General features: G+C 42.3%; 1 protein-coding gene across 1 annotated transcript in view; it reads left to right on the top strand.

Annotated features, from left to right (window-relative positions):
* The window catches only part of LOC104298868 (cytosolic phospholipase A2 epsilon), a 39492-nt gene that overhangs the window by 5732 nt on the left and 9445 nt on the right, over positions 1–24315 (top strand). Inside the window, exons 3-13 of the mRNA XM_054161513.1 lie at positions 11042–11178; positions 15001–15132; positions 16760–16800; positions 17223–17265; positions 17462–17525; positions 18372–18535; positions 18807–18899; positions 19943–19980; positions 20640–20775; positions 22716–22852; positions 23615–23837. Coding sequence (XP_054017488.1) covers positions 11042–11178; positions 15001–15132; positions 16760–16800; positions 17223–17265; positions 17462–17525; positions 18372–18535; positions 18807–18899; positions 19943–19980; positions 20640–20775; positions 22716–22852; positions 23615–23837 — 1208 coding nt within the window. The remainder of the gene's footprint in view (positions 1–11041; positions 11179–15000; positions 15133–16759; positions 16801–17222; positions 17266–17461; positions 17526–18371; positions 18536–18806; positions 18900–19942; positions 19981–20639; positions 20776–22715; positions 22853–23614; positions 23838–24315) is intronic.

Here is a 24315-nt window from a genome sequence, read left to right as displayed (position 1 = left end):
CAATATAGACTAGTATGGGAAGGTTTTGGAGAGAATTGCTCATGGTTTGAACATTGATCATCCATCAGGGTTAGCTTGAGACACTATCTAAATAGGGAGCCATTGGCAGCAGGAGCAGGAATCACTAGCTGAGGTGCCTGGGCTCTCCACAATCCTGCCACAGAACCATAAGAATGTGCTGGATCAGACCAAAGGTCTCTCTCTTGCCCCATATTTGAGAGTGGCAAAAGGCAGGTGGCTCAGGGAAAGTATGAGAGAAGAGTGTAACTATATAGCTGCCTTTGTAGGATGTGTTCTCCCACCCTTTGGTCAAGAGTTAGTAACTTTCCAGGCAAAATGCAGTTTTTCTATGAATGCAGCAACACCTCCAGCCTGCTCTTAAACCCACATAAACTCTCTGCATCAATAACAGTCTTTGTCCAGACCTTGTTTTCCATGTTCCAGAAGCCTTTGCAGTAATTCTAATGTCTCATCCTAGTAGTGGCAGAAATCAGTTTTGCCTTCATTGTTGAAAGGCTCTAAAGTTGTTCTGCCATCCAGTGATTTCCCTGCCAGCCTTTCAGAAGGCTTCCCATGTGTGGGAAGAGATTGTTTGTTGCAAAAGTCTTGTTTTCCAAGGGCTTGTCCACCAGCCAAGACCACTGGAAGAGGGCATAACTTTCATCTTCAAGCCTCCCCTTCCATTTACTCACAGAAGGCTTTAAAATTCCCCTTGAAGCTGCTATTATGCAAGGCTCTTTGTTTTCCTCGTTTAACCAGGGGAGTGTTTCTTTCTGGAGAGACTTCTCTTCTGGTCAGGTACCACTGCATTTCATCCTGTCTGCCAGCTGTGACAAAAACTAGACCCATGCTGTGTAGATTCCCCCAAGTAGATCTTGTTTTCCACATGACAGTGTGTCAGCCCTTGCTGTGCATGGTCCCATGGGAGCACACCCAGCACTTGCTGTTCCCAGAGGCTGCCCCTGCAGTCACTGCAGGTCATGAGCTGCCTTGCACAGCTGGCAAAGCTGGTTTAGCATGGCCCTGTTCTCAGTGGCAGCACTCACTGATCTTCCAGGAGGGAAAATAAATACCTTCTACACTGCAAACTGATGCCTATGGTGGAGAAACCTGTACAAACAATTCTTAGGCTACAAGTGAAATATAAAGTAACATCTTCTACACACGTGTATCGCAGAAATATTCCCTTCAGGAGACAAAATATGTCATTTAAAAATGTTGGCTTACCCTACTTTGTATTTAGCAAAGTCAAAAGCTCCAAACAGCTTTCCCTGGAAGGGGCTATAGCTAGTCTTTAATATAACTAATTGATCTCAGTCAGCATGTCATTGGATAAAACTTCAGGCTTGTGTTTAACTCTAGTGTCAAACCTGATTCTTGCTAAATATGGATCTTGTTACCATGGAAGTTCATAGCAAACTCCCAGTACACTGCCCCTTGGTTTTAAAAGCTAGAAAGCAGTAGCACTGATGCTTTTCCTCCTATCACCTAAATCCTGTGGAGCACCATCACCATAATGGAATCACTTTCATTGCCATGTTCTCCAAAGGAAACGATTGTGTGGGAAAGGACTGACCAATGACAAACACTCAACGTGCTGGGCATACTTCTTACCTTTATCTCTGACAGTAGCACTGGTGAGAGTGCTGACCAGTGCTAAAGGCACACTCACTTTATGGTGATGTTGCTTCCCTGGCAAAATGACTGTGGTCACTGACTTGCACCATACTTGAGAGATATCCTGGTACATGGTCCTGTGATAAACAGCATTGGTGCATTCTCAGGGCATTTCATCTAAGACCCTGATGCTGCTGGCTTCTCAGACAAACTGTCTTTCTTTTAATGGAGAGAAATCCTAAAAGCAGCCCAGGACAAATGTTTGGCAATAGGAAACTGCACAGGGACACAGAACTGTTTGTGTGGATGGATGCCAACTTGCAACAAGGCCTGTAAACAGGCATTTCCTAACTGGTTAAGAAACTGAAACAAACAGGTATAAAAGCAAATGTTAATCAGCAGAAGCTCCTCCCTGTGATATAATATCCTGGAGTGGGGCTTCTCTTACTGTAATTGCAGCCTGATTAGAGCAGTATCTAACTGTACAACCAGTAAGGTACCTTCCAAAATGAAGCTTTGGTCCTGACTGCTGTTTGTAATGACAAAGTCATCGCCACGGTTAATAACTTGAGTAACAAATGAGTGTATAATCTCAGTGAGGATTATGTGAATCAGCTTTGCAACTGCAGTTCTTAACAACACAGATTCTTTTCTATTCAGTCTTTGGGTTCGTCTACTCATGTTATCCAAGTCTAATTCCACTCTTCCTTGCTTCACTGCTATAATCTAAACACGTGCAAAAATCTGGTTCCCCTCAGGTTACCTGTTTTTTGTTCCCTAGTGTAAGAGATTATTTCCACGTTTTCCCCTTTCTCAGGTCATTGATGGCCATGACAAAGCGTAATATACAGAGCATGGTTTACATTGTATTGTATGCAATTATGTTGCATATGTGGTAAGAAGAGTGGGGACAAAAAGCCTTCTCTGTGCCTTGATAGCAGGGTAAGCATGCTGCCACTAAAAAGGACAATGCTATATATAATCAATGAGCTCATTAATGTTATTTGTTTAGAGTTCTTGGTCAGGGCACTTCCTTACAGCTACGGGGAAAAAAAATTGTATCTATACTGCTAGGAATCAATGTATGTAGGTGCACAGAACAAGAGAACACAGTCTCAGGCTGTGCCAGGGGAGGTTTAGGCTGGATGTTAGGAAGAAGTTCTTCATAGAAAGGGTGATTTGCCACTGGAATGGGCTGCCCGAGGAGGTGGTGGAGTCACCATCATTGGAGGTGTTCAGGAGGAGACTTGATGGGGTGCTTGGTGCCATGGTTTAATTGATTAGGTGGGTTGGATTGATTGATAGGTTGGACGTGATGATCTTGAAGGTCTCTTCCAACCTGGTCTGGTCTATTCTATTCTATCATCTACTTGCAGCTGTGCTGGCTTTTGTGTACTTCTGTGTGCTAGTACAGAAAACTGCTTTGGAAGGTAACGGTATTGAGTGTGATGTTCCCCTTGACTTCATTCAGATTCTTGGTGTAACCTTGGAGAAGATGAGTTTCTTCAAAACACTAATTCCTCGCCTCTAAAGCACAGACTTCAGTAGGGGAATTAGGAGGATGAGCTGATTGCTGACTGAAGGACTGGTAAAAGAAGTAAACAACCTTAGTTAAATGTTAGGCTCATCTGTCTCAAAGAAAAAGGTGAGGGCAGCTACCGTGCTCTAATACGGTACCAGCCCAGAGGTGATCTTTAAAACCTTTAGTGATAGCACTGCATGTTCTTAATAGATTTGATTATTCTCTTGTTTAGAGGAGGCTTCTAGTTAATAAGTGCTTGAAAAAGATTCTGAAGTGTTTTGTATTTCTTAAAAATGCCAAGGCCTGTTTTTAAACAGGTTTGAAAAGGATGGAGGCAACAGAAGTGAACATGGGAGAAGCTTGGGTGGAGAAAAGAAGCTGGAATGAATAGGTGATGATGGCAGCAGTGTAGAGCCACACAGTGGTTTGAGAAGACACAGACCCATGCAGTGATTCACCTGTCCTCCACCATTTGGCTTGCAGAGTTAAAAGGTAGTGGGAGACTGCTCAGGATTGAACTTCCTAGTTGGCACTCAGAAAGTTCCAGCAGACCCAGATGGATGCTTTATGAAATGGTGTGGTAATAAACAACACAGATAGTCCAAGACTAGCATGCATTTTCTTTCAAATGTCTGTAAGCAACTTCAGCAGCTGTCAACAGGTGTGTGCTTTCACTTCTGAAGAGGCTCTCTATATTTACAAATTCACTTGGGCTGAGCTGTGTAACACCTTCTCATTGCTTAGGAAAGTAGGATTGCCTTTTCCCACGCTTACAGTCTCCCACAGCTTAAAAGTTATTGTACCTTGGAGGTTTTGCTCATCCTTGATAAGGATCATATTTTTACTCTTTATGGTTGCTTAACTATGCACCGACTTTAAGACCAAGGTATACTTCACTTGACACTGAGCAGTAACCACAAACTGAATATCATCAGATCTGTATTTACAGTAATGTTAACTGTTATTTGGACAGTCAAAGAAGTTTGTAAACAATACAAGGATTGTTAACAGACATTTACTTATGTCAGGAATTGTTACAGGATTTTTGAAGTATTCCTTTGATGAAACTTCCTGTCCTTGGTATTTTGCTGTGAAAAATACCTTCAAGTGCATTTCTGTTCATTGATATCCAATAGATTTTCTTACACAGTGTTTAAAAAAACCTGCAGAATTTGTTCTAGCTTTGTCCTGGTTTCTCTGGTTGCATCATGACCAAGTGTGGTTACCAAACTACTTTCCGTCATTTATCAGCGGCCCTGGCTAGTCAGGGAAGCCCAATTATCTGGAAATTGGCAAATGTGATGCCCATCTGCAAGAAAAGCTGAAAGGAGGATTAGGAGAACTAGAGACCCATCAGTTTGACCTTGGTGATGGGGAAGGTCATGGAGTGCCATTATGCAGCATGCGCAGGGCGACCAGGTGATCAAGCCCTGGTGATCAGCATTGGTTCATGAAGGGCAGGTTCTGCTTTATGAATCTGATCTCCTTCTATGACAAGGTGACTCACTTAAATCCCATTTGTTCAGAACAATCTTGACAACATCCTTTTCAATAGTTCTATTCCAGTTCAACAATGAAAACTAGACATAAAGGGTCTTAGGTATAAATGTTTCTTGTTTCTGTGGATGTTGTTTACCTGGACTTTACTAAATAGTTTAATACTGTCTACCATAGCGTTCTCCTGGACACACTGGCTGCTTATGGCTTGAATGGGTAGATGTTTCACTGGGTAAAAAAAATGACTGGATGGTCAGGTCCAGTCCTACACTGTTAGGGAAGAGTGATTGGAAAGCTGTCCAATAGAGAAAGACCTAAGGGTATTGATCCACCAGCAGGCTGAATATGAGCAAACAGGGTGCTTAGGTGTCCACAAAGTCCAACAGCATCCTGGCCTCTATCAGGAACAGTGTGATGAGCAGGACTAGGTAGTGATTGTCTCAGTACTGGTAAGGCTGCACTTGAGTACTTGCTTAGTTTTGGAGCCCCCACTACAAGATGAGGTGCTGGAGAGTGTCCAGAGAAGGGCAATGAAGCTGGTGAAGGGTCTGGTTGTTTAGTTTGGAGAAAAGGAGCCTGACCTTATCACTCTTCACAGCTACCTGAATGGAGGTTGGATGCTGGCATCTTCTCACTAGTGACATGTGATAGGATGAGAGGAAATGACCTCAAGTCGCACCAGGGGAGTTCAGATCAGATATTAGAAGAAAACTCTTCACTGAAAGGGGTTGTCAAACACTGGAAGAGATTCCCTAGGCAGATGCTTGAATCACCATCCCTGGAGGTGTTTAAAAGATGCATAGTTATGGTGCTAGAGGACATGGTTTGGCACCATACATAGTGCAGTTAGATACTGGTTGGGCTTAATGTTCTTAAAGACCTTTTCCAAACAAAATAATTCTATGATTCTAAGACAACAGTACCTGTAGTTCACCCAGCTGTGCATTAAGCAGTGTGTCTGATGCCTGTAATCAGTAATTCTCTCTTTTACATACCCTCTAAGCAGAGCCCTATTTTGCTTTATGCCTCTGTGCTCTCTTAGTGCTCTTTTACACACATCTGTATGAGTGCTACTGAGGCAAGATGTAATATAAATGCATAATGTGATAAGGCCTATACTATGTCCTGGTCCCTGTGGAGGTTTGTTCTGAATGCTCAGAGCAGTGTCAGGGAAAGTCTTACCCACAGGCAAGATCACAGAGCTTGAGGACATTTATAGGTCTCCAGAGAGGAGGAGTTTCAGGCAAACTTTTTGGTGATCTGAGGACACGGATTAATTTGTAGATAAGGACCAAGAACACAGATGTGATTTGTTATTATGTGGGAAACCAATGTTTAACATGCCTGTGATAGTCCACATTGCTGAAAAGATGCATGACAGCATCCACATAAGACTGTGGCTTTTCTCTTGGACACTTTGTGTGACTATATCTTCAACAGGAGCCAATAAAGTAGTGCTGCAGAAGTAGCCAGTGAAGGTTAGAGGTAAGATTCATTCACAAATGTTGCTGCTGGTGCTTGCATTGTATTCTTCTATTTAATTGACAGTCTTTGAATACCTGCATGGCAAAGGTATGAATCTTTTCCCATTTGTTTGGAACAATCTTGACAACATCCTTTTAAAGAGTTCTACTCCAGATCAACAATGAAAACTAGCCAAAAAGGGTCTTGGGTATAAATGTTTCTTGTTAGTCAGGTATACCAATTGTTAATGCTTTCATTCATTCTTACTTACAGGGAAGTTGCAGCCTGCTAGATCATTTGGAAAGCTGGGAGGACTCCAGCCAGAATATAAACTCATTTAATTTCACTGTGAAAACAGGATTAGTTGTAGTCTTCTGACAAAAGATAGTCTGGAGGCTCTGTGTTTGTCTGTAGCTTACTTTGATGTGAAAGAAACTGCTGGTGGCACATTTGTAGAAAAGATGCATAAAATGTGAAGACTGGGCTGCCAAGAGCAAAGTGCGTGGTGGCAACACATCCACGTGGTAGAATTTATGTCAGGATGAGCCATTGCTGCAGTATAAACTTTTAATCCAAGCTGAATGAAGTCTCTTTAACAAATAAACCCAAATAATCAAACTGTAATCTTTACCTCTGTGTAATGCCCTGTAGGTACAAAATTTAATTCACAGAATGACATTTACAAACTTCAGGCTGTTTCCTTTGCCAAAAGAGAGTGCATATAAGGATGATGTACAAATCTTGCAAGAGCACTACACTTACCCAAAGTACCACTCAGGAAATGTAATTTATCCCCTGTTGCTTCATGGAGGAGTTGGAATGGGTGGGAGAGGTTGTAGCACAGCTTGCTGGGGGCTTCTTTGCTCTGTTGCTTTTTGTGTTGTTTCCTTTTGTGTGATGGGTTAACGCCCATCCTGAAAATAGGGGGAGAGGGCTTGTGAGTGCTTTGCCCTCCCTGCAGGGCATTTTCCCCCTGGGAAACTGAGTCTGTTCCACTCCCCCCTCCCTGCCCAGCTTGGGTATAAAAGGAAGGACATTGCAGCCATTAGCTCTTTTTGGGTCCTGCCTTCCTGGATGAGAGCTACTGCAGCTGCCTTCCTGCTCCTCTGCCACGTGGTCAGGCCTGATCCTTCTCCCTGCTGCCTCCACGCCTCTTCAGAGAGAGACTGGTTTTGTATTCTTGTTTGTTTTTTTTCTCCTCCCATCCATCCTTGTTCCTTGACCCTGTGAACCTTATCTGTTATTGTTATATATATATATATATATTGTTTAAAGAAAAACTCTTTACCTCTCTACTTCTGAGCTGACTCCAAATTATTTCTTGGTGAATTTGCTCCTTCCCTTTCTTTTTTCTCTCTGTTGGGAGGGAGGAGGGGAGAGCAGGGGGAGAGATGCTCAACCTTGCCCCCATCTGAGCTCTTAAGTCCCAGTTAAGGCTTGAACTGCTACATTTTGACAGCAGATGGAAGCTCTAGGTATGGATTTAGGCCTTGTTACTTCGAGACTGTAGTGTTTGGAGGGGAAAGGTGGCAGCTTTTCCAGCGAACTCACAGTTTATACATGGCAAAGAAGGTTTGGAGCTGTTTTGAAGGCAGTGCCCAGATATCTGGGAATCAGTCTCTTGGGCTGGTGTACAACGTAAGGATATCCTATCACTTCCTTCCCAGACAGTCAAGCTGGCAGGGAGACCAGCTAGTTGGTTTCCATGGCATATAATTGATGTGACATGATTATCCTGTTTATTGCCTTCCAGCATAAACATGGCTGCCATGTGGCAATCATTCCAAATGACACCTCATAGGTTCACCTGGGCTGGTCTTCTTTTCCTGAAGGAGGATCAAGTTTACCTTATCTGTCACCCTTCAATACATATCTGGGTATCATCCACCTCTGAAATGAGTTGCCTAACTAATTTCTAAATCTCTAGAGTTCTCTCTCTTAGAGCTGGAACAATTTTCTTAATATTTTTGTTAATTTCCCTCTGGCTGCACAGAGCCACAGATCATTAGCTTCCTTGGTTATTACAGAAGAGACCATGTTAATTGACAGTCGTCTTTGTTGTTATTTTTGCATTAGCAAACTCCATTTCTTTCAGCCCTTTCTCACAGGCCAGCCTGTTCAAGTCAAATCTCTTCAGTCTGGGCATGTTTAATTTTAGTGGCTGATTAAAACTTTTTACAGGGGAGGGAGGAAGAGAGTGGAATAGAACAACAACATGGAAGGCACTGAGCATTCGCTTGTCCCTGTCCAAGAATGGGAACATATGAAAAGAGATCTCAGTGTTAAATCTCATGACCTGCACTTAATATTGTGTATTTGGGATACGATCCAATGTTTATCTAAATCTGTTATGTATATATCAGCAAAGAAATCCTGCAAAATTATAGTTTGGGGGCATAATTTGCTGTTCTTCATGCAGTAGCTTAGCAGTAATTTCTTGGTTTCAGATTCAAATATCTCTGTCTCTATCTTCATTCTTATCTTGGGCTATGCTGAGATTGAGACCTCCCTGGTTGCTAACTGAGGTGGTGTTGGGACCTCGTTTTCACTCTTAAGTGTGAACAACCTTGCTAAAGACTGGACTACCTTCTCAAGATGGCTGCAGCTCTGTTGTGTTCAGAACATGAAAGACTAAACTAAGCTACCGCATCTCTGTCCAGATACAAGGTTGTGACAAGTCCAGAGATTCTTTGATTGAATGCCCTCTAAATTAGGATTCATAGCTGGTATGTGCAGCCCATAGGTATCCCAGACCATAAATCAATAAATCTACTAAAACACACATGTATTAGTAGTCCATAACTGACAGATACAGCTGCTAAACAAACAGGTATTCTCACTCTTATCTGCTTCTCTGGTATTAGTAACTATGCAAAGTTAATATTGTCTTTTTCAAATGTTAAAAATCAATGGGAAAGCTGTGGAAAAGATTGTGAGGGTGTGAGCTAAAGAATTCTTTTATCACTTCCTTTACTGGGAAATTGTTATCTACAGGTCCATTGCGCAGATTCTGCAATTTAAAATTGCAGTAATCAGTCTAAAAACATCCTAATATTACTTCTGAGAACTGTAGGCATCTGTATTTGTGATATTAATTTCTTCCCTGTTATGGATAGTAAAGGGGAAACTATGAAATGCATGCAGAAAAACTGGAAGATGTTTCATGTTCAGGCAGTATCTCTCAGAAGACTTGAAAGATAACTCATACATAACCTGATTGTGCAAATTGTGTTAAGCAACAGCTGCTCATTGCCACATGGGTTATACCACAACTTTAAAGAAAGTGTGGAATGAGTACCAGGAGAGTGGTAGAGAAAGAGTAATGGGGTCACTGGGAAGGCAGCTTCTCCTCCTGGATTGTGTAGAAATATTAATAACAGTAGTTAGTTTTTGTATAATGCTTTTTAATGATGGGGTGTCAAAGCAGATTACAAAAGAGGAAAGGATCATTATCGTTGTTTTATTGACAGTGATACTGCAGATAGAGAAGCAAGATAAATTTAAGTTGAAGCAATCGTTCGGAGTGACTTAGCAGCTTGGAGCAGAGATAGGACTGGAGCCAATGCATCATGAGACCTTTTCCAGCAGGTTTACCCGCTTAGTCATGCTGCCTCTCAGCATGTATCCCACTGTACCAAACTCCCTGCTACACCCAAATCTGACTGTTACTGTGTTTTCAAAATGGGTTCTTAGAGCTGGGAACATTAGAGACAGCTATAGTTGCCCAGCAGACAAAGTAAATGTCAGTTGCCTAAAAATAAATGCAAAGAGCCTCCAGGACTGACATGCAGCAGCTCTGCTCCGAATGGAAGTGCTGGAAAGGGTGAACAACACTGCAGAAAGTCCCACTTCTCTTCACTGTATTTTCAGAGTTGCAGTTTCTTACCATAGGTTCATGAAACCTCAACTCTTCTGTGCACCTGGGAGCAGACACACAGCACTGCTTCCCATTATCCTCTTATCAGTATTGGAAGCCTAACCAGCAAAAACTCCATGTACATTAGATTAGCACACAAAAGGAAAATTAGTTGTGCAGACATACGTGTACCCAACCTGCCTCTCACCTCAAACTCTGGCAATCCCAAGATACAACTCATCAACTCCCTGCAACAATGCCCAGCATAGCTGTTTGCTCCAGCTTGAGTCTAGAGGCAGTTTGTGGGAGCGCACTCCAAAGCAGCCTCCATGTGTTATGAAGATTTAATGCCATACTTGTAGCTAACTGTGCAGCCTTGTGTTAGATTAAAGTCTTTCTCAGAAATCAGAGGTCTCTTCAGTATCAAGGCTCAATCAGTTTTTGCTGATTTGTTGATGGTGAAGGGAAGTGCTCATGTGTTGGGTGAGACAGTTGGCTCATGTCACGGATTGGTTACAGCTTTGTTAGGGGTAGCAAACCAGAGAGGGAAGATCCTTTGTACCCAGACCCTCTTTAGCTCTTCTGTTCACTTCTCAAGAGTGAACAACAAAGTTACATGCTTGTTTAAATGCTGAAGGAGTTCAGCAAATGTTTTACCCTTTAAAAAGATTCTCTTAAAATCCTAGAATGGCTTAGATTGGAAGGGACCTTATAGATCATCTACTCCAACCTCCCTGCCATGGGCAGGAAAGCTTTTCAACTATTTTCTTCTCCATCACAGAAATCTGTTGATTTGCAACAAACAGGACATACCAAGGATCGGTTTTGTTAACTGAAAGTAGCTCTGCATATTTTTTTCTTACCAGTTGTCTTTATTACAACAGCTTCTTTGAATCTCTGTGACTGACCAGAGTTCCCACCTGCAGGAGGAAACAAATAGTAGTGAGAGATATGGAATAATGACATGCAAGAAACTAGAAACTGTATCTCCTTTCTGCAGCTTGCTGTCTGCACAGGGCTATAGGGCTATGCTCTAAGATATTTATAGTGATTTGTTAGTTACAATCTCTCTTTTCCAAATACAGTCAGTCAAACGGATTGCTATGTCAGCCTGTCCTTGCCCACTGCTTCCCCCGAGACTGTCCGGACCAAAACCATCAAGAACTGCAAAGATCCAGTGTGGAATGAAACATTCTGCTTCAGGATCCAGAGCCAAGTAAAAGTAAGATGCAGAGTTCATTTGGGATTTTTTGTTGTTTGTTTCTTTGTTTGGTTTGTTTGTTCATTTGTTTTGTTTTGTTTTTCTTTTAGGGCAGAGAGCTCATTGTGTGATTGATATGTAGGATACCACAAAACCAAATAGATATGAGATATGACTAGGCTATGGGTGAAAGGGATTTGCAGCATCAAACCCAAGATTTATTTTCTGATATATAAAATATAGCCAAGATAATGCACAACTATTTGTATGTTGTTCTATCACTTTTCACTTCTTCTTCTTCTTTCCCCCTCCTCTCTCCCCACCCCCCTTTAAAATCACTGCTTCCCAAGAGCAAGGTGAGAATGAATTGAACAGCATGAAAGACTTGCATGAGCTAAGTAGCAGAAGCAGCACTGTGCTGTAATTTTTACCATTCCTTTGGAACTACCTGCAATCAAACAAACAAAAATCCCCACCCAAATAAAGTACAAAGCAGCAGTTAAAGTTTGTGAAAGAAGACCAGCTGGGCTTTAACCTTCAAGATAGTGTTAGAGTTTAAGAAGATTTGGAAGTCCCACTATCTGCTCCCTCCAAAAGATGTCATCAACATTAGAATCTAGGAGTCCACAAAGATCAGTGAAGGGCTGAGTAAGCCAAGCTTACTTCACACTTGGGGCAATCAAACTCTGCTTTACTACTTGAACCCTTAAGTTGCTAGTGCTATGGCAGAGCAGGACATGAGCATTTTGCCACTTGCTGAATCAGCAGGCCAGTCTCCTGGCTCTTGTGAGCGTCAATAAAATCCTCCAAAAGAGCATCAGAATAGCTCAAACTGTTCCTACACTACAGGATATCCATTCAGCAAACACTCTAGACTTTATCTACACAAGTTACCCAGGTTCTCAGTTTTATTTCCACAGAGTTAGGTGGTACTGGCCCTGTTTGGTATGGCTTTTGGCTTTAACATGTCTGCCAATTAGTGGCCCTCAGCCAGTGCTTTCCTTACAGACATGGAAAAAATTCCAGATTCTTTCAAAATACAAGTGAGGCATAATTTCATTGAGCCCTGTAGGTTTATCAGGGAGGCAAAATACAAGGGACAGGCATTGCAGCCTGGGAACAAGCACCCACTGATCTGCAACTCTTGCACCAGAACGCCTGCTCTTTGCTGTGGTTCATGACAGACAGGTCTTTCAAAACTGCAACACCACACATAACAGGTGAAAAAATATATCTTGGCCACAGGAATCTGCTTGAACTAGTCCTTCACAGAACAATATTTAGGAACCTTTACATTTACTGTGTAGTAAGTTTGTAGCAGGAGACAAGATGTGAGGCATTAGCCCAAAAAATTTTCAGTGTGTGGGAACAGCAGCATGGTGGTTTCGGTAGGGGTTCCACAATTGTATCCTGAGGATCTGAGACAACCAAAGCATTCTGGCATGTCTGCAACTGCTGCCTGGGCTCAACAGACTAAGCTAAGGCTCTCAAAGGTTTCTCTGAGTATGCTGCAACTGCTCAGCTCATTTACCCTCTGGTCAGAGACAGTTTCTGATGATTTTTTTGGTGTTGCTTGTCTTGTGTATCATTGAGGTATTCATCTTCCTAAAACACAGGAGCCAGAACTCAGTAAAATTGTGTAATACACCATCACTGTGGAAGAGAAAAACTCTTCTGGGTATGTTGGGCTAGTTCCCTTGGGGACAGAAGTGTTTACTGAAAGGCATTTGTTTTCCTGAATGTCTGACAACAGTTTGTGAGGGCTTCCTGTGCTGGTGATGTGGGCAGCACTCCACTAGTTCTAGGAGATCCACACTGCTTGGAGCTGGTGGCACACAGCCCCACTGAGAGTTGCCTCTGCTCGGTACCTGGTTCCCAGCAATGCTACCTTCATATCCTCTGTCAGCAACAGATAGAAATTGTGAACTGCCCAGAGAGCCTCAGCTGCTTCCTACACACTCAGCCCACACAGAATCTCCTTAGCCAGCCAGCACCCTGTTCATGCTCCTCCTGAATTGCCAGGCGTAACTGAGGGACTCCAGTCAGTCAGTGAGGCAATAAGTCAGCCGTTTTAGCCAAATAGAGATGCTCTGTTGCAGTATCACAGCTAGGAAGGCTGATCTGCTCTTCAGTGTAAGTCTGCCTTCTACAAACTGCAAACTACCTACCAATTTTAAGCATATGCCCTCCTTCACCTTCTATAGCTCTTCTCAGAGGAGAGACTGAGGGAGCTGGGGTTGCTTAGCCTGGGGAAGAGGAGACTCAGGGGTGACCTTGTTGCTCTCTACAACTACCTTAAGGGAGGTTGTAGCCAGGCAGAGGTTGGTCTCTTCTCCCAGGCAACCAGCACCAGAACAAGAGGACACAGTCTCAGGCTGTGCCAGGGGAGGATTAGGCTGGCGGTTAGGAGAGTGCTTTACACGAAGGGAGTGATTGCCCATTGGAATGGGCTGCCCAAGGAGGTGGTGGAGTCACCATCACTGGAGGTGTTCAGGAGGAGACTTGATAGGGTGCTTGGTTGCATGGTTTAGTTGATTAGGTGGTGTTGGATGATAGGTTGGACACAATGATCTTGAAGGTCTCTTCCAACCTGGTCTGGTCTGGTCTGGTCTATTCTATTCTATTCTATTTATGGCTGGCATGTAAACTAGGCCACTACCTCTTGACAGTATGTTTCTCTTAGCAAGAATGGTGGTCAGGAGCTCACTGCTGACCATCTCGGCCCCAAGCAGGATTGGGTTTTTGTCTGCATTTAACTATATGGCCTGAAAAGGCAGCATCCCTTTTCTGATAGCAAACTGCAGACTCCAGTTCACTACAGCTTGCCATCTCTCTCTTGCTGGGTTCTTATAGAAATGATAGATCTCAAAATTAAATACTTGGATTCAGGATCATCCTTATTTTCTGTGTATTTGTATATTCAATCATTTAACCAGATCTTCTGGACCTTTCCTGTGATTCCTTGTGAAATTTTAAGGCAACAAAGCTCACCTGCTCACTCTTTTTGTGCAGGTGTTTTCGTGTGAGACCATGTGCCTAGCTGTGCATCTTTAATAAGCATCATTTAAACCTCTTAGCAAGTTTCACTTAAATCTGATGGGCAAGTAAGGATCTCTGGGACAAGAGATCCCTGTAACTTATATGAAAATGAGCTGCTGAGTATATGGAGAGAGGTCTGAATTGTTTCCCCAATGACAAAAGAGTTGGTGATGTTAATTTGCTCAGCACTCTGGGAGGCACATATGAGCAAATCAGAACAGGGCTGTTGCCCCTCAAGTCCATTCAAGGAAGCAGGTGACCAAGAAGGGAGAGCAGGAGATTTGTGCTGTGGGAGGAAGGAAAAGGAGGTATAGGATACAATCTGATGGAAACAGGCCTTTGTTCTGCTGCTTTCCATGCTTTTTTCCCCACCAATTTAACAAAAGCTGTTTATGTAGATTCCATGGTAATTATCTCCCTGTGATCTGATTAACAATTTCCAGGATATAATTATGCAACCATGCAGTAATTACATGATGCTTCCTTAACATGTTTTATTCATTGCTTATATCTAAAGATTATTTTTTTAACTCCACCACTAGGTGGTTTCCTACAATTCAGGGAAAAATGGTGACCTCAACCCAAATGTTCAATTTGGGAGCTACATATTCAATGCTTCTCCAAGACTTTGACATTTAAATTACTCTGCTGGGGAAAATCAGCAACAAACCCAACTGTGTTTCATTCATAGTACCTTTCTTCAGCACCATGTCTCTGTCTTCCTTAACATGCTGAGCGTGTCTCCCTGTACCTTCATAAAGTCTCAAACTAGAGGTGTTCCTAATCCTGCACCTCTGTTCACAGAATATTCTTGAGCTGAAAGTCTACGATGAAAACGAAGTCATGAAAGATGACCTCCTCTTCACTGTCCTCTTTGATGTTGCTAAAATCCAGCTTGGAGAAACGGTCCACTTGACTTTTCAGCTAGATCAAAAGGTGAGCAATAAAACTGCCTTGGCCACAGCAAGGATATAAGTTTCTGATAGTCCCTCCTAAACAACATCTTGTAAAAAATTAGGGGACACAGTCTCAAGCTGTGCCAGGGGAAGTTTAGACTCGAAGTGAGGAGAAAGTTCTTCACCGAGAGAGTCATTCGTCATTGAAATGTGCTGCCCAGGGAGGTGGTGGAGTCACTGTCCCTAGAGGTGTTCAAGAGGGGATTGGACGTGGCACTTGGTGCCATGGTCTAGTCATGAGGTCTGTGGAGACAGGTTGGACTCAATGATCCTTGGGGTCTCTTCCAACTTAGTTATACTGTGATACTGTGGGTGGGATTTCTTTCTTATTAGCTTCCACTTCATGTGTGCTGTAAAATACCCTCCAAATGTTGTTCAGCTAAGTCAGCAAGGTTTACCTCTCTGCCTTTGACATAATCCTGAAACTTTTTACCAGCTCCTCAAATCTCTTTGGGTTTTTATGACCCTTTCTATCTGTCTGCCTTCCATTCTTTTTTTTTTTTTTTTCAATCTTTTTCTTAACTCTGTTGCTCAAATAGGGTTTGGTTTTCTTGCACAGGTGCTAAACCCTACTGATAGACAGTTGCCCTAACTGTCTCATTACTTCAATATGCATGAATGGGTGCATGATGACTTGAGCATGGGATCTCGGTGCTCCATTGCATCACAAGCCTTATGAGGAGAAGCTGAGGGAGCTGGGGTTGCTTAGCCTGGAGAAGAGGAGGCTCAGGGGAGACCTTCTTGCTCTCCACAACTACCTGAAGGGAGGTTGTAGACAGGTGGGGGTTGGTCTCTTCTCCCAGGCAACCAGCACCAGAACAGGAGGACACAGTCTCAAGCTGTGCCAGGGGAGGTTTAGGCTGCATGTTAGGAAGAAGTTCTTCACAGAAAGGGTGATTGGCTGTTAGAATGTGCTGCCCAGGGAGGTGGTGGAGTCACTATCACTGGAGGTGTTTAGGAAGAGACTGGATGGGGTGCTTGGTGCCATGGTTTAGTTGATTAGATAGTGTTGGATGATAGATTGGACTCAATGATCTCAAAGGTCGTTTCCAACCTGGTTAATTCTATTCTATTCTATTTAGATACTTTAATAGATTTTCTGGTTTAGTGGCTTTTCTTATAGGTTATGTGCAGCTCTACAGTGATATTGTCAGGCAGTCTATATTAACTTGTCTGGTGACTGGTCACTCTGTTGTCCATGTATTTTTGATCAGAAGAATCGAGAATGCCCTTTGTTAGCCAACAGTATCAGCCTTCTGATAACATTACCCAGAAAAAAAAAACAAGGCTTCAGACAGTTTTAAGCCAGCTGTTACTGCAGGTTGGGAGTTATTGCTTATTGGGGGTTGTCTGTGTGACCATTTAACTTCTGCCTCACCACAGAATGGACAAATGCAGTCAGCCTGGGGACTGATGGTTAATGAAGGAGGGAGAATCCTTCAAAAAATCACTTTAACTTGATTGATTTCACTTATGTGAGCATATCCTACAGTGGGAAGGAAATTTGATTTTAAGAGCTGTTTCAGGAGCCAGACTAATAATTGACAACCATAGCCAGTGAGAAATGAAATGAATTAAAATGCTTATAATGAATGAATCTTTTACAGACACAAGAGATGCTGGAGGTTGAGTTTGCATCAGAAAGCATGTGAGTAAAACCCCCACAGAGTTGTCCTTTGCAAAAGGAAGCAGTCAAACATGTTAGCATTGTTTGTAGTAGAGTTTTAAATTCTCAGCATAGCCATAGTTGGTGTTTATCAAGTTAGCTGTGTATTAGCTAGAGCACTGTGTTTGGTAGCTACCAATTTGTTGATTTGCTGGAGGAGGGAGAGAAGGATAGTAAGAATGGCAGCCATTGTGCTCATTGCCATTGTTCACCATTATTGTTAAAAAAATAAGGAAGACACATTTCAGATGCCTCCCAAAATTAAAATTCAGGAACATATTTGAGACAGTGCTGGACAAGGCAACCTTTAAAGAAAGTGTTATTCCTTGGTGCTCATTTAAAGATGTATTTGGGTCATTTAAATTGTGATTGTAATTTCCCCCTCCTCCCCCCCTCTCTTTCAGACCAGTCCCTCCTGAGAAGCTTGTCACTAATGGTGTATTAGTGGTAATGTTAGACTATTTCTCTTCTATTTTCATTTTCATGCTAGTGATGGGAGTGGTGACTCTGGCAGGTGCCTCAGCACCTCACTGCAGGCAGGGCTGAAGGGGAGGGAGATGTGGGGTCTGGCAGTGCAGTGAAGTGACTCAGATATAGCATAGTTTTGTATAGCTAATTCTCTTATCATTTATCCCTGCTACAGACTCGTGAAATTTCCTGCTTGGAAGTCCTGGTGGACAATAAATGGACAAAGAAAGAACCTTCAGGTTAGACTTTAAAGTAGAAAATAAAAACCTTATTTTATGATACATTGAAAATGTCTCTTTTTTTTTTTTGGTCATTTTCTTATCTGATAATTTTCCTACTTAATTCTTAAAACTAGAGCACAGGAACCAGATAGTTAGTAGTATAGTCGAGATCATAGACCAAATACTTACTGGTGTGTCTATGCTGACTACCTATGAAAATGGGACTGAAGTTAAGAGTGAAGGACAGGAGTCATAAGGAATCTTATTAATGATGTAAAATAGATGTAAATATATATTTTTATCTCAATAATTTACATTTTGCTACTGTTGTTTTATTTTCCACCATCTTTCTTTCCACCATCTTTCTTTCCACCATCTTTCTTTCCACCATCTTTCTTTCCACCATCTTTCTTTCCACCATCTTTCTTTCCACCATCTTTCTTTCCACCATCTTTCTTTCCACCATCTTTCTTTCCACCATCTTTCTTTCCACCATCTTTCTTTCCACCATCTTTCTTTCCACCATCTTTCTTTCCACCATCTTTCTTTCCACCATCTTTCTTTCCACCATCTTTCTTTCCACCATCTTTCTTTCCACCATCTTTCTTTCCACCATCTTTCTTTCCACCATCTTTCTTTCCACCATCTTTCTTTCCACCATCTTTCTTTCCACCATCTTTCTTTCCACCATCTTTCTTCTTACTGTGATGTTTTCTGGTTGGATAAGTAGAACCTGTGAGCTTTTAAGCATCATTGAATATTTTGTATATATAAATGACCATGAATTTTGAAGGTTCTCTTTTTGAGATCAGAGACATTAACTTTTCTATGGGGTTTTGTTTGTCTGTTTTGTTTTGGTTTTAGAAAAAGACTTCTTATTTTCAGTGAAGGGATCCTATGAAGAGAGCCAGACCCTCTCTCTGGGCTCACCCAGTCAGCCCACCTTGTCCCTGGACTTCCATTACATAAAGTACAGCCTGTCGGAGCTGCGTGTGGCTCTGGCAGAGAAGAAGCCTTGTTTCTGCTTGGTATGTGATTGCCAGCATGAATAAACACAGTGAACTCATGGGTTTCTGTACCTGACTGAGGCACATGAAAAGAACTTGTATTTTTGATTAAAGCCCATCTTTTTGTGATTTCTGCTATGGAAGAGCACTGTACCCTCTATGATTCCTAAGTATTAGATCTCAACTTGGAAGCTGTTGCATAGTGACACCATTTGAAAAACATAAGTTGGTGATAGGACATTTTTGTAGTGTATGCATTAAATATTTTTCTACATAATATTTTGTTTTTCAGAGTACCTCAGGTGAAGAGAAAAAAGACTCCCATGCATCCCTCACTATTCCTCTGGATTCACTTCCCTTCAAGGAGAAAGTAGCAGTAGCCAAGGTGATTGGTACCAGCTTTTTAGAATAAATGTGAGACTACAGACCCAAGATCAATAGGCAGGAGTTATTTAGGTCATTGTAAAGAAGGCATTTAGGTATCCAGACGTTAATGCCCTTACGTTCATAGCAGAGAGGGTTATGGACCTGTAGAACCAAAAACCACAGCCAAATGTTTGGCTAGGTAATTTCTGTGACCAGCTTGGGCACTAATAGTATCATAGTATCAGTCATGGTTGGAAGGGACCACAAGGACCATCTAGTTCCAACCCCCCTGCCATGGGCAGGGACACCCCACACTACATCAGGCTGGCCAGAGCCTCATCCAGCCTGGGCTTAAACACCTCCAGGGATGGGGCCTCAACCACCTCCCTGGACAACCCATTCCAGGGCTTCATCACTCTCACAGTGAAGAACTTCCTCCTCACATCTAGCCTGAATCTCCTCACCTCCAGCTTCATTCCATTCCCCCTAGTCCTATCACTGCCTGATACCCTGAGAAGTCCCTCCCCAGCCTTCTTGTAGGCCCTCTGATCATCCTCGTGGCCCTTCTCTGGACATGCTCCAGCACGTCCATATCCCTCTTGTAATAGGAGCTCCAAAACTGCAGGCAGTACTCCAGGTGGGGTCTCAGCAGAGCTGAGTAGAGGGGGAGAATCACCTCCCTTGACCTGCTCGCCACACTTCTCTTGATGCACCCCAGGATCTGATTGGCTTTCTGGGCTGCAAGTGCACACTGAGCTGTAATGTAAGTCAGAGCAAACAGAAACGATGGGGCAAGATGGAGCACACTGGCAGATCTGGTGCTGGTTTTTGTTGTATACTTCTCTTTGGATCTTCAGTATAAAACAATTTAAAGAAAACAAAGATGACTTGGAGTCTTAAAAATTGAATGATTTTCTGACTCTTATGGCTTTGTGGCTCCAATGTGGCTCTTAGGAGAAGTGAAGGGCTTCAAAGTTGACTGAAAGCATAGGATGTAAAATCATCTTCAGTGCTTCTATTGTGGTTTGTTGGTTTGGGTTTGTTTTGTGTTTTTTTTCCTAGGATGAAACAATCAATTTGCATGTGAAGTCAAATGACTGGTAAGAAATTCTGTCTTTGAGTTTTGTGGTTGTGCAAAAAAGATGCTGCTCAGCTTTTTGCTTTCTTACCTTCCTCTGTAACAGAAGCAGAAAATATTAAGTCAGTGATTGTATTTACCACTGTGTGTTAGTTGCCTGTGTGCAGGAGGAGAACTCTTTCAATTGTGCTGGGTGAAATGTATTGTTACACTACTATTCAGGAGTCCAGTTTGCATAGGGAGATTAATCTTTCCAGCCAGCAAAATCCATGGAGCTATGAGCTTATATCTTACGTTCCTTACCTGGAAGGAATTCAGAGTATTTGTATTTATCAAACTTGGAGGTTTTCAGGCAGCAAATCCTAAATTTCCCACTGTTTATAGAATCTATATATGGATTTATGTTAGGCATTTATTAAAAATTAGTATGGCAATAAACAAACTTTCTGTCTTGGGGATTGTTCAGGGTTTTATTTGTTTGTGTTTATTTTCTTCTCCATAAGAATATACAGCTTTTGAACTCTCTCAGCCCTTTCTCCACCTTGTCTATACTGTTTGTGATGAGCTTTTGTGGGACCTTTTCTAAGCCTAATAGTAGAATCTGTGACTTGGAAAGCATGTGTCCAGACATGAGTTTTAAGTGATCATGCACATCCTATCTAACCCTGGACTTTGTTTGAGGTCAAGAAACTTAGATGTTCGCTTGGATTTTGATCTGTGTATGGAGGAGAAAAATTTCCTGCAGAAAAGGAGGAAGTTTGTGGCTTCTGCGCTGAAAAAAGCACTTCATTTAGAGCAAGACCTACAAGACCATGAGGTATGGAGAGCACCCTGGACAGTGCTGTGTAACAGAAATATGTTTGCATGTTAGCCTTTTGTGTATTGTTCTTTAACCAGCCCTGATATATTCAATGCCCCATGTAAAGCACTGAGAAATGTTTAGATGAAACAGTGTGAGAGCATTGGTAGTATCAAACCCAGCTGGTATGCATGTTTGCTCAGAAAACAGAATGTCATAAATCAGAAGATTTTCCCTATCTTATTTCTTTTTCATCTGTGAATTATAGATCTGGCTAGTCCTGCTCTCTTAGCTGAACATTCAGTCACCAAGGCCCTATCAGGTATTTTACACTATCAGATTTTGGAGGGGGGAAATCTAACAGTCCAGGTGGCACATAATACCAACGAGAATGTTCTTATCACAGACTGCCTCCTCTGGTGCCTATCATCTCAGCTCTGTTGTCACTCTAATACCACAAAGACGTTACATGCATTTTTTAAATCATTTCTCTGACTGGCTTAGGGTTTTGTTTTGTTTTTTCATGTCCATACTGGTGTGGGGATGATTGGTGCTTTAGGGAGGAAACATGGGCTGTGATCAGATACTTCACAGTATCACCAAGGTTGGAAGAGACCTCAAAAATCGAGTCCAACCTGTCACCCAAGACCTCATGACTAGACCATGGCACCAAGTGCCACGTCCAATCTCCTCTTGAACACTTCCAGGGACTGTGACTCCACCACCTCCCTGGGCAGCACATTCCAATGGCTAATGACTCTCTCTGTGAAGAACTTTCTCTTCACCTCGAGCCTAAACTTCCCCTGGTGCAGCTTGAGACTGTGTCCCCTTGTTCTGGTGCTGGTTGCTAGAGAGAAGAGACCAACCCCTTCCTGGCTACAACATCCCTTCAGGTAGTTGTAGAGAGCAATAAGGTCTCCCCTGAGCCTCCACTTCTCCAGGCTAAACAATCCCAGCTCCCTCAGCCTCTCCTCATAAGGCTTGTGCTCAAGGCCTCTCCCCAGCCTTGTTGCCCTTCTCTGGACACGTTCAAGTGTCTCGAAGTTTTCATTTTGAGAGGTTATTTCTTTTTTTTCACTTAGGCAGGACAGCTGGACCAAAGACATGAAACATTATATGGCAGAGTAGTTCTATGTGTCTCTGCTCACAAACCGATCACATCAGTACATCGTTCCTCATTAACAAAACAGTGTCGGGGTGGGGGGGGAAGCAGTTTCTTAAGTATAAGATTTTTTTCAGAAGTAGTACTTCTAATGACTAATGTCAGATTTTCCATTCCAGCAGAATGTTATTTTCATAGTCAGATAAACCCAAATCAGAATATTTTGCTTTGGTGTGAAATGTTTGATTTGAATCCGGCCAATTCTGATTTTTCCCCTTGATGCAATTGTCTGCAAAAATGTAAGGGAAATGTCATTTGGATCCTCCTGCTCTCAGTGGGGTTTCTGGAGAATTTTGCCTTCTTGTAACAGTAACACAATTTCCATGCAATTAAGCTTTGTTTTTCACTGCAATTATATACTCTAAGGACTTTATAGGAAATGTAATCTAGTCATTATACTTACAAAAGAGGATGAGCTCTGTGTGCTCCCAAAATAGAGCTCTTACACGATGATGTTCCACTAAGGAAAATGCAGTCTAATGTCGCAATGCCTTCAAAGAGCAAGTTTTGAGCTGTTTTGGTAAGGCCACTTGTAGCAACTTAGAATCAAAATGTCTTGATTTTTTTTATCAAAAAAAGGTGAAAATTAACTAATGACTAAATACTTTTTTTATTAATTTTGTTTTCCCCTGTGGAAAATACCATTTTTTTCATATCTCCACCTCCCCACCCCCCTATGCTTGGGAAAATGTTGGAATTTCTTGTGGGACAGAATTGCAGCAACTCACTCAGTTCTGATCACATGCATATGCAAACTAAGCTGTTGCTTACCACTGCTGTGTTGGTATTTAAACAGGTACCAGTCATAGCAGTCATGACAACAGGAGGCGGCACCCGGGCACTGACATCTTTGCTAGGCAACCTATTAGGTCTTCAGAAGCTGGATCTCTTAGATGCTATTTCATACATCACTGGGTCATCTGGTTCAACATGGTAAGGAGATCCTGAACAAAGACATCATTTATCACCTCCATTGTAAAGAAAGATGTATTACTTCAGTCTTGAGTTTTTTATGGCTGTGTTGGGAGCACACTGCCTGAACAGTGCATGGCCTAGGCTCTGCTTACACAGAATCACAGAATGTTAAGACTTAGAAGGGACTCCAAAAATCATCCAGTCCAATGCCCCTGCCAGAGCAGGGTCACCTATGTGAGATCACACAAGAATGCATGCAGATGGGTCTTGAATGTCTCCAGAGAGGGAGATGCCACAACTCCCCTGGGCAGCCTGTTCCAGTGTTCAATTGCCCTCACAGTGAAAAAATTCTTCCTCATGTTCACGTGGACTTCCTATGCCCCTTGTCCTGTCATTGGACATCACTGAGAAGATCCTAGCTCCATCCACTTGACACTTACCCTTTGCACATTTATAAACATTAATGAGGTTACCCCTTACAGGGAACAACATTTTCTTTAAGGCTTTGTTTCACCTCTAGGATCTTTCCTAATGAATGGCTCTGCTGCAAATCACAGTTTTGTGCATAAACCTGCACAGCACAGAGCAGGGTTTCCAAGTCTTCAGGTTTCTCTAGTGATTTGAGGGGTTGTCTTTTCTCTTCAGTAATAAACCAAGCCCCAAAGATGTTTTTAACTAACATCAAGATAATTTGATGTGGTCCTTAAATCCAAATCTGAAGAGTGAAAGCATTTTTCAGGTATATGACAATATATTTCCTTTCTTTTTTTCTCCCCCCAGGACTTTGTCCCATTTGTATCAGAGCCCTGATTGGTCACGCAAAGATCTGTCCAGACCGATCAGTGAAGTCCGCAGACATATGACCAAGTGCAAACTAAGCTGCTTTTCCCTGGAGAGCTTGAAGTACTATGACAAGGAGCTAAAACTGCGGAAGCAAGAGGGATACCAGATCTCTAGCATTGATTTTTGGGGGCTTCTGCTGGAAAAGGCATTAAGTGATGGGGTAGCGTCTCTCTGTTTTACCTAACAGCTAGTGAATACTGTTGTATGGCAAATGAAGCTCCAGGGATAGATGCTAGCCTAAAAGCATACCAGCAAAATCCAGCAGATGGTTTCTGCTGGCTATGAAGCAAAGGATTTGTACCCACATGTCTCTCAACACATTACTAGCAGCCCAAGGGCTATTCTGTAGAGCAGTGTGGTGGGTTCAAGTTTCCCCCAGCTAAATTGTAAAGGCATAGCCTAAAACTACCACAAGCAGGAAACCTTCTACCAGTATGAATATCTGAGCACCTAACAGCAGAGTCTCGCCCTTGGCTTCTTTTGCTCTGCTCCTCCCCGTGAGAACTTAAATAATCCATGTAAAGTAGATGCATATACTGAGACGAGAGACCATTGTCCTACCATTTACTTGCAATTAAATAACCTTCTGTGTAAATGTTTAGATCATTCCTTGGTTAAAAAAAATGTCTGGACACAAA

Source organism: Dryobates pubescens, chromosome 5, assembly GCF_014839835.1.
Source record: "Dryobates pubescens isolate bDryPub1 chromosome 5, bDryPub1.pri, whole genome shotgun sequence".
Taxonomy (NCBI): domain Eukaryota; kingdom Metazoa; phylum Chordata; class Aves; order Piciformes; family Picidae; genus Dryobates; species Dryobates pubescens.
Note: the sequence above shows the minus strand (reverse complement) of the source record. Positions and strands in the feature narration are given on the sequence as shown.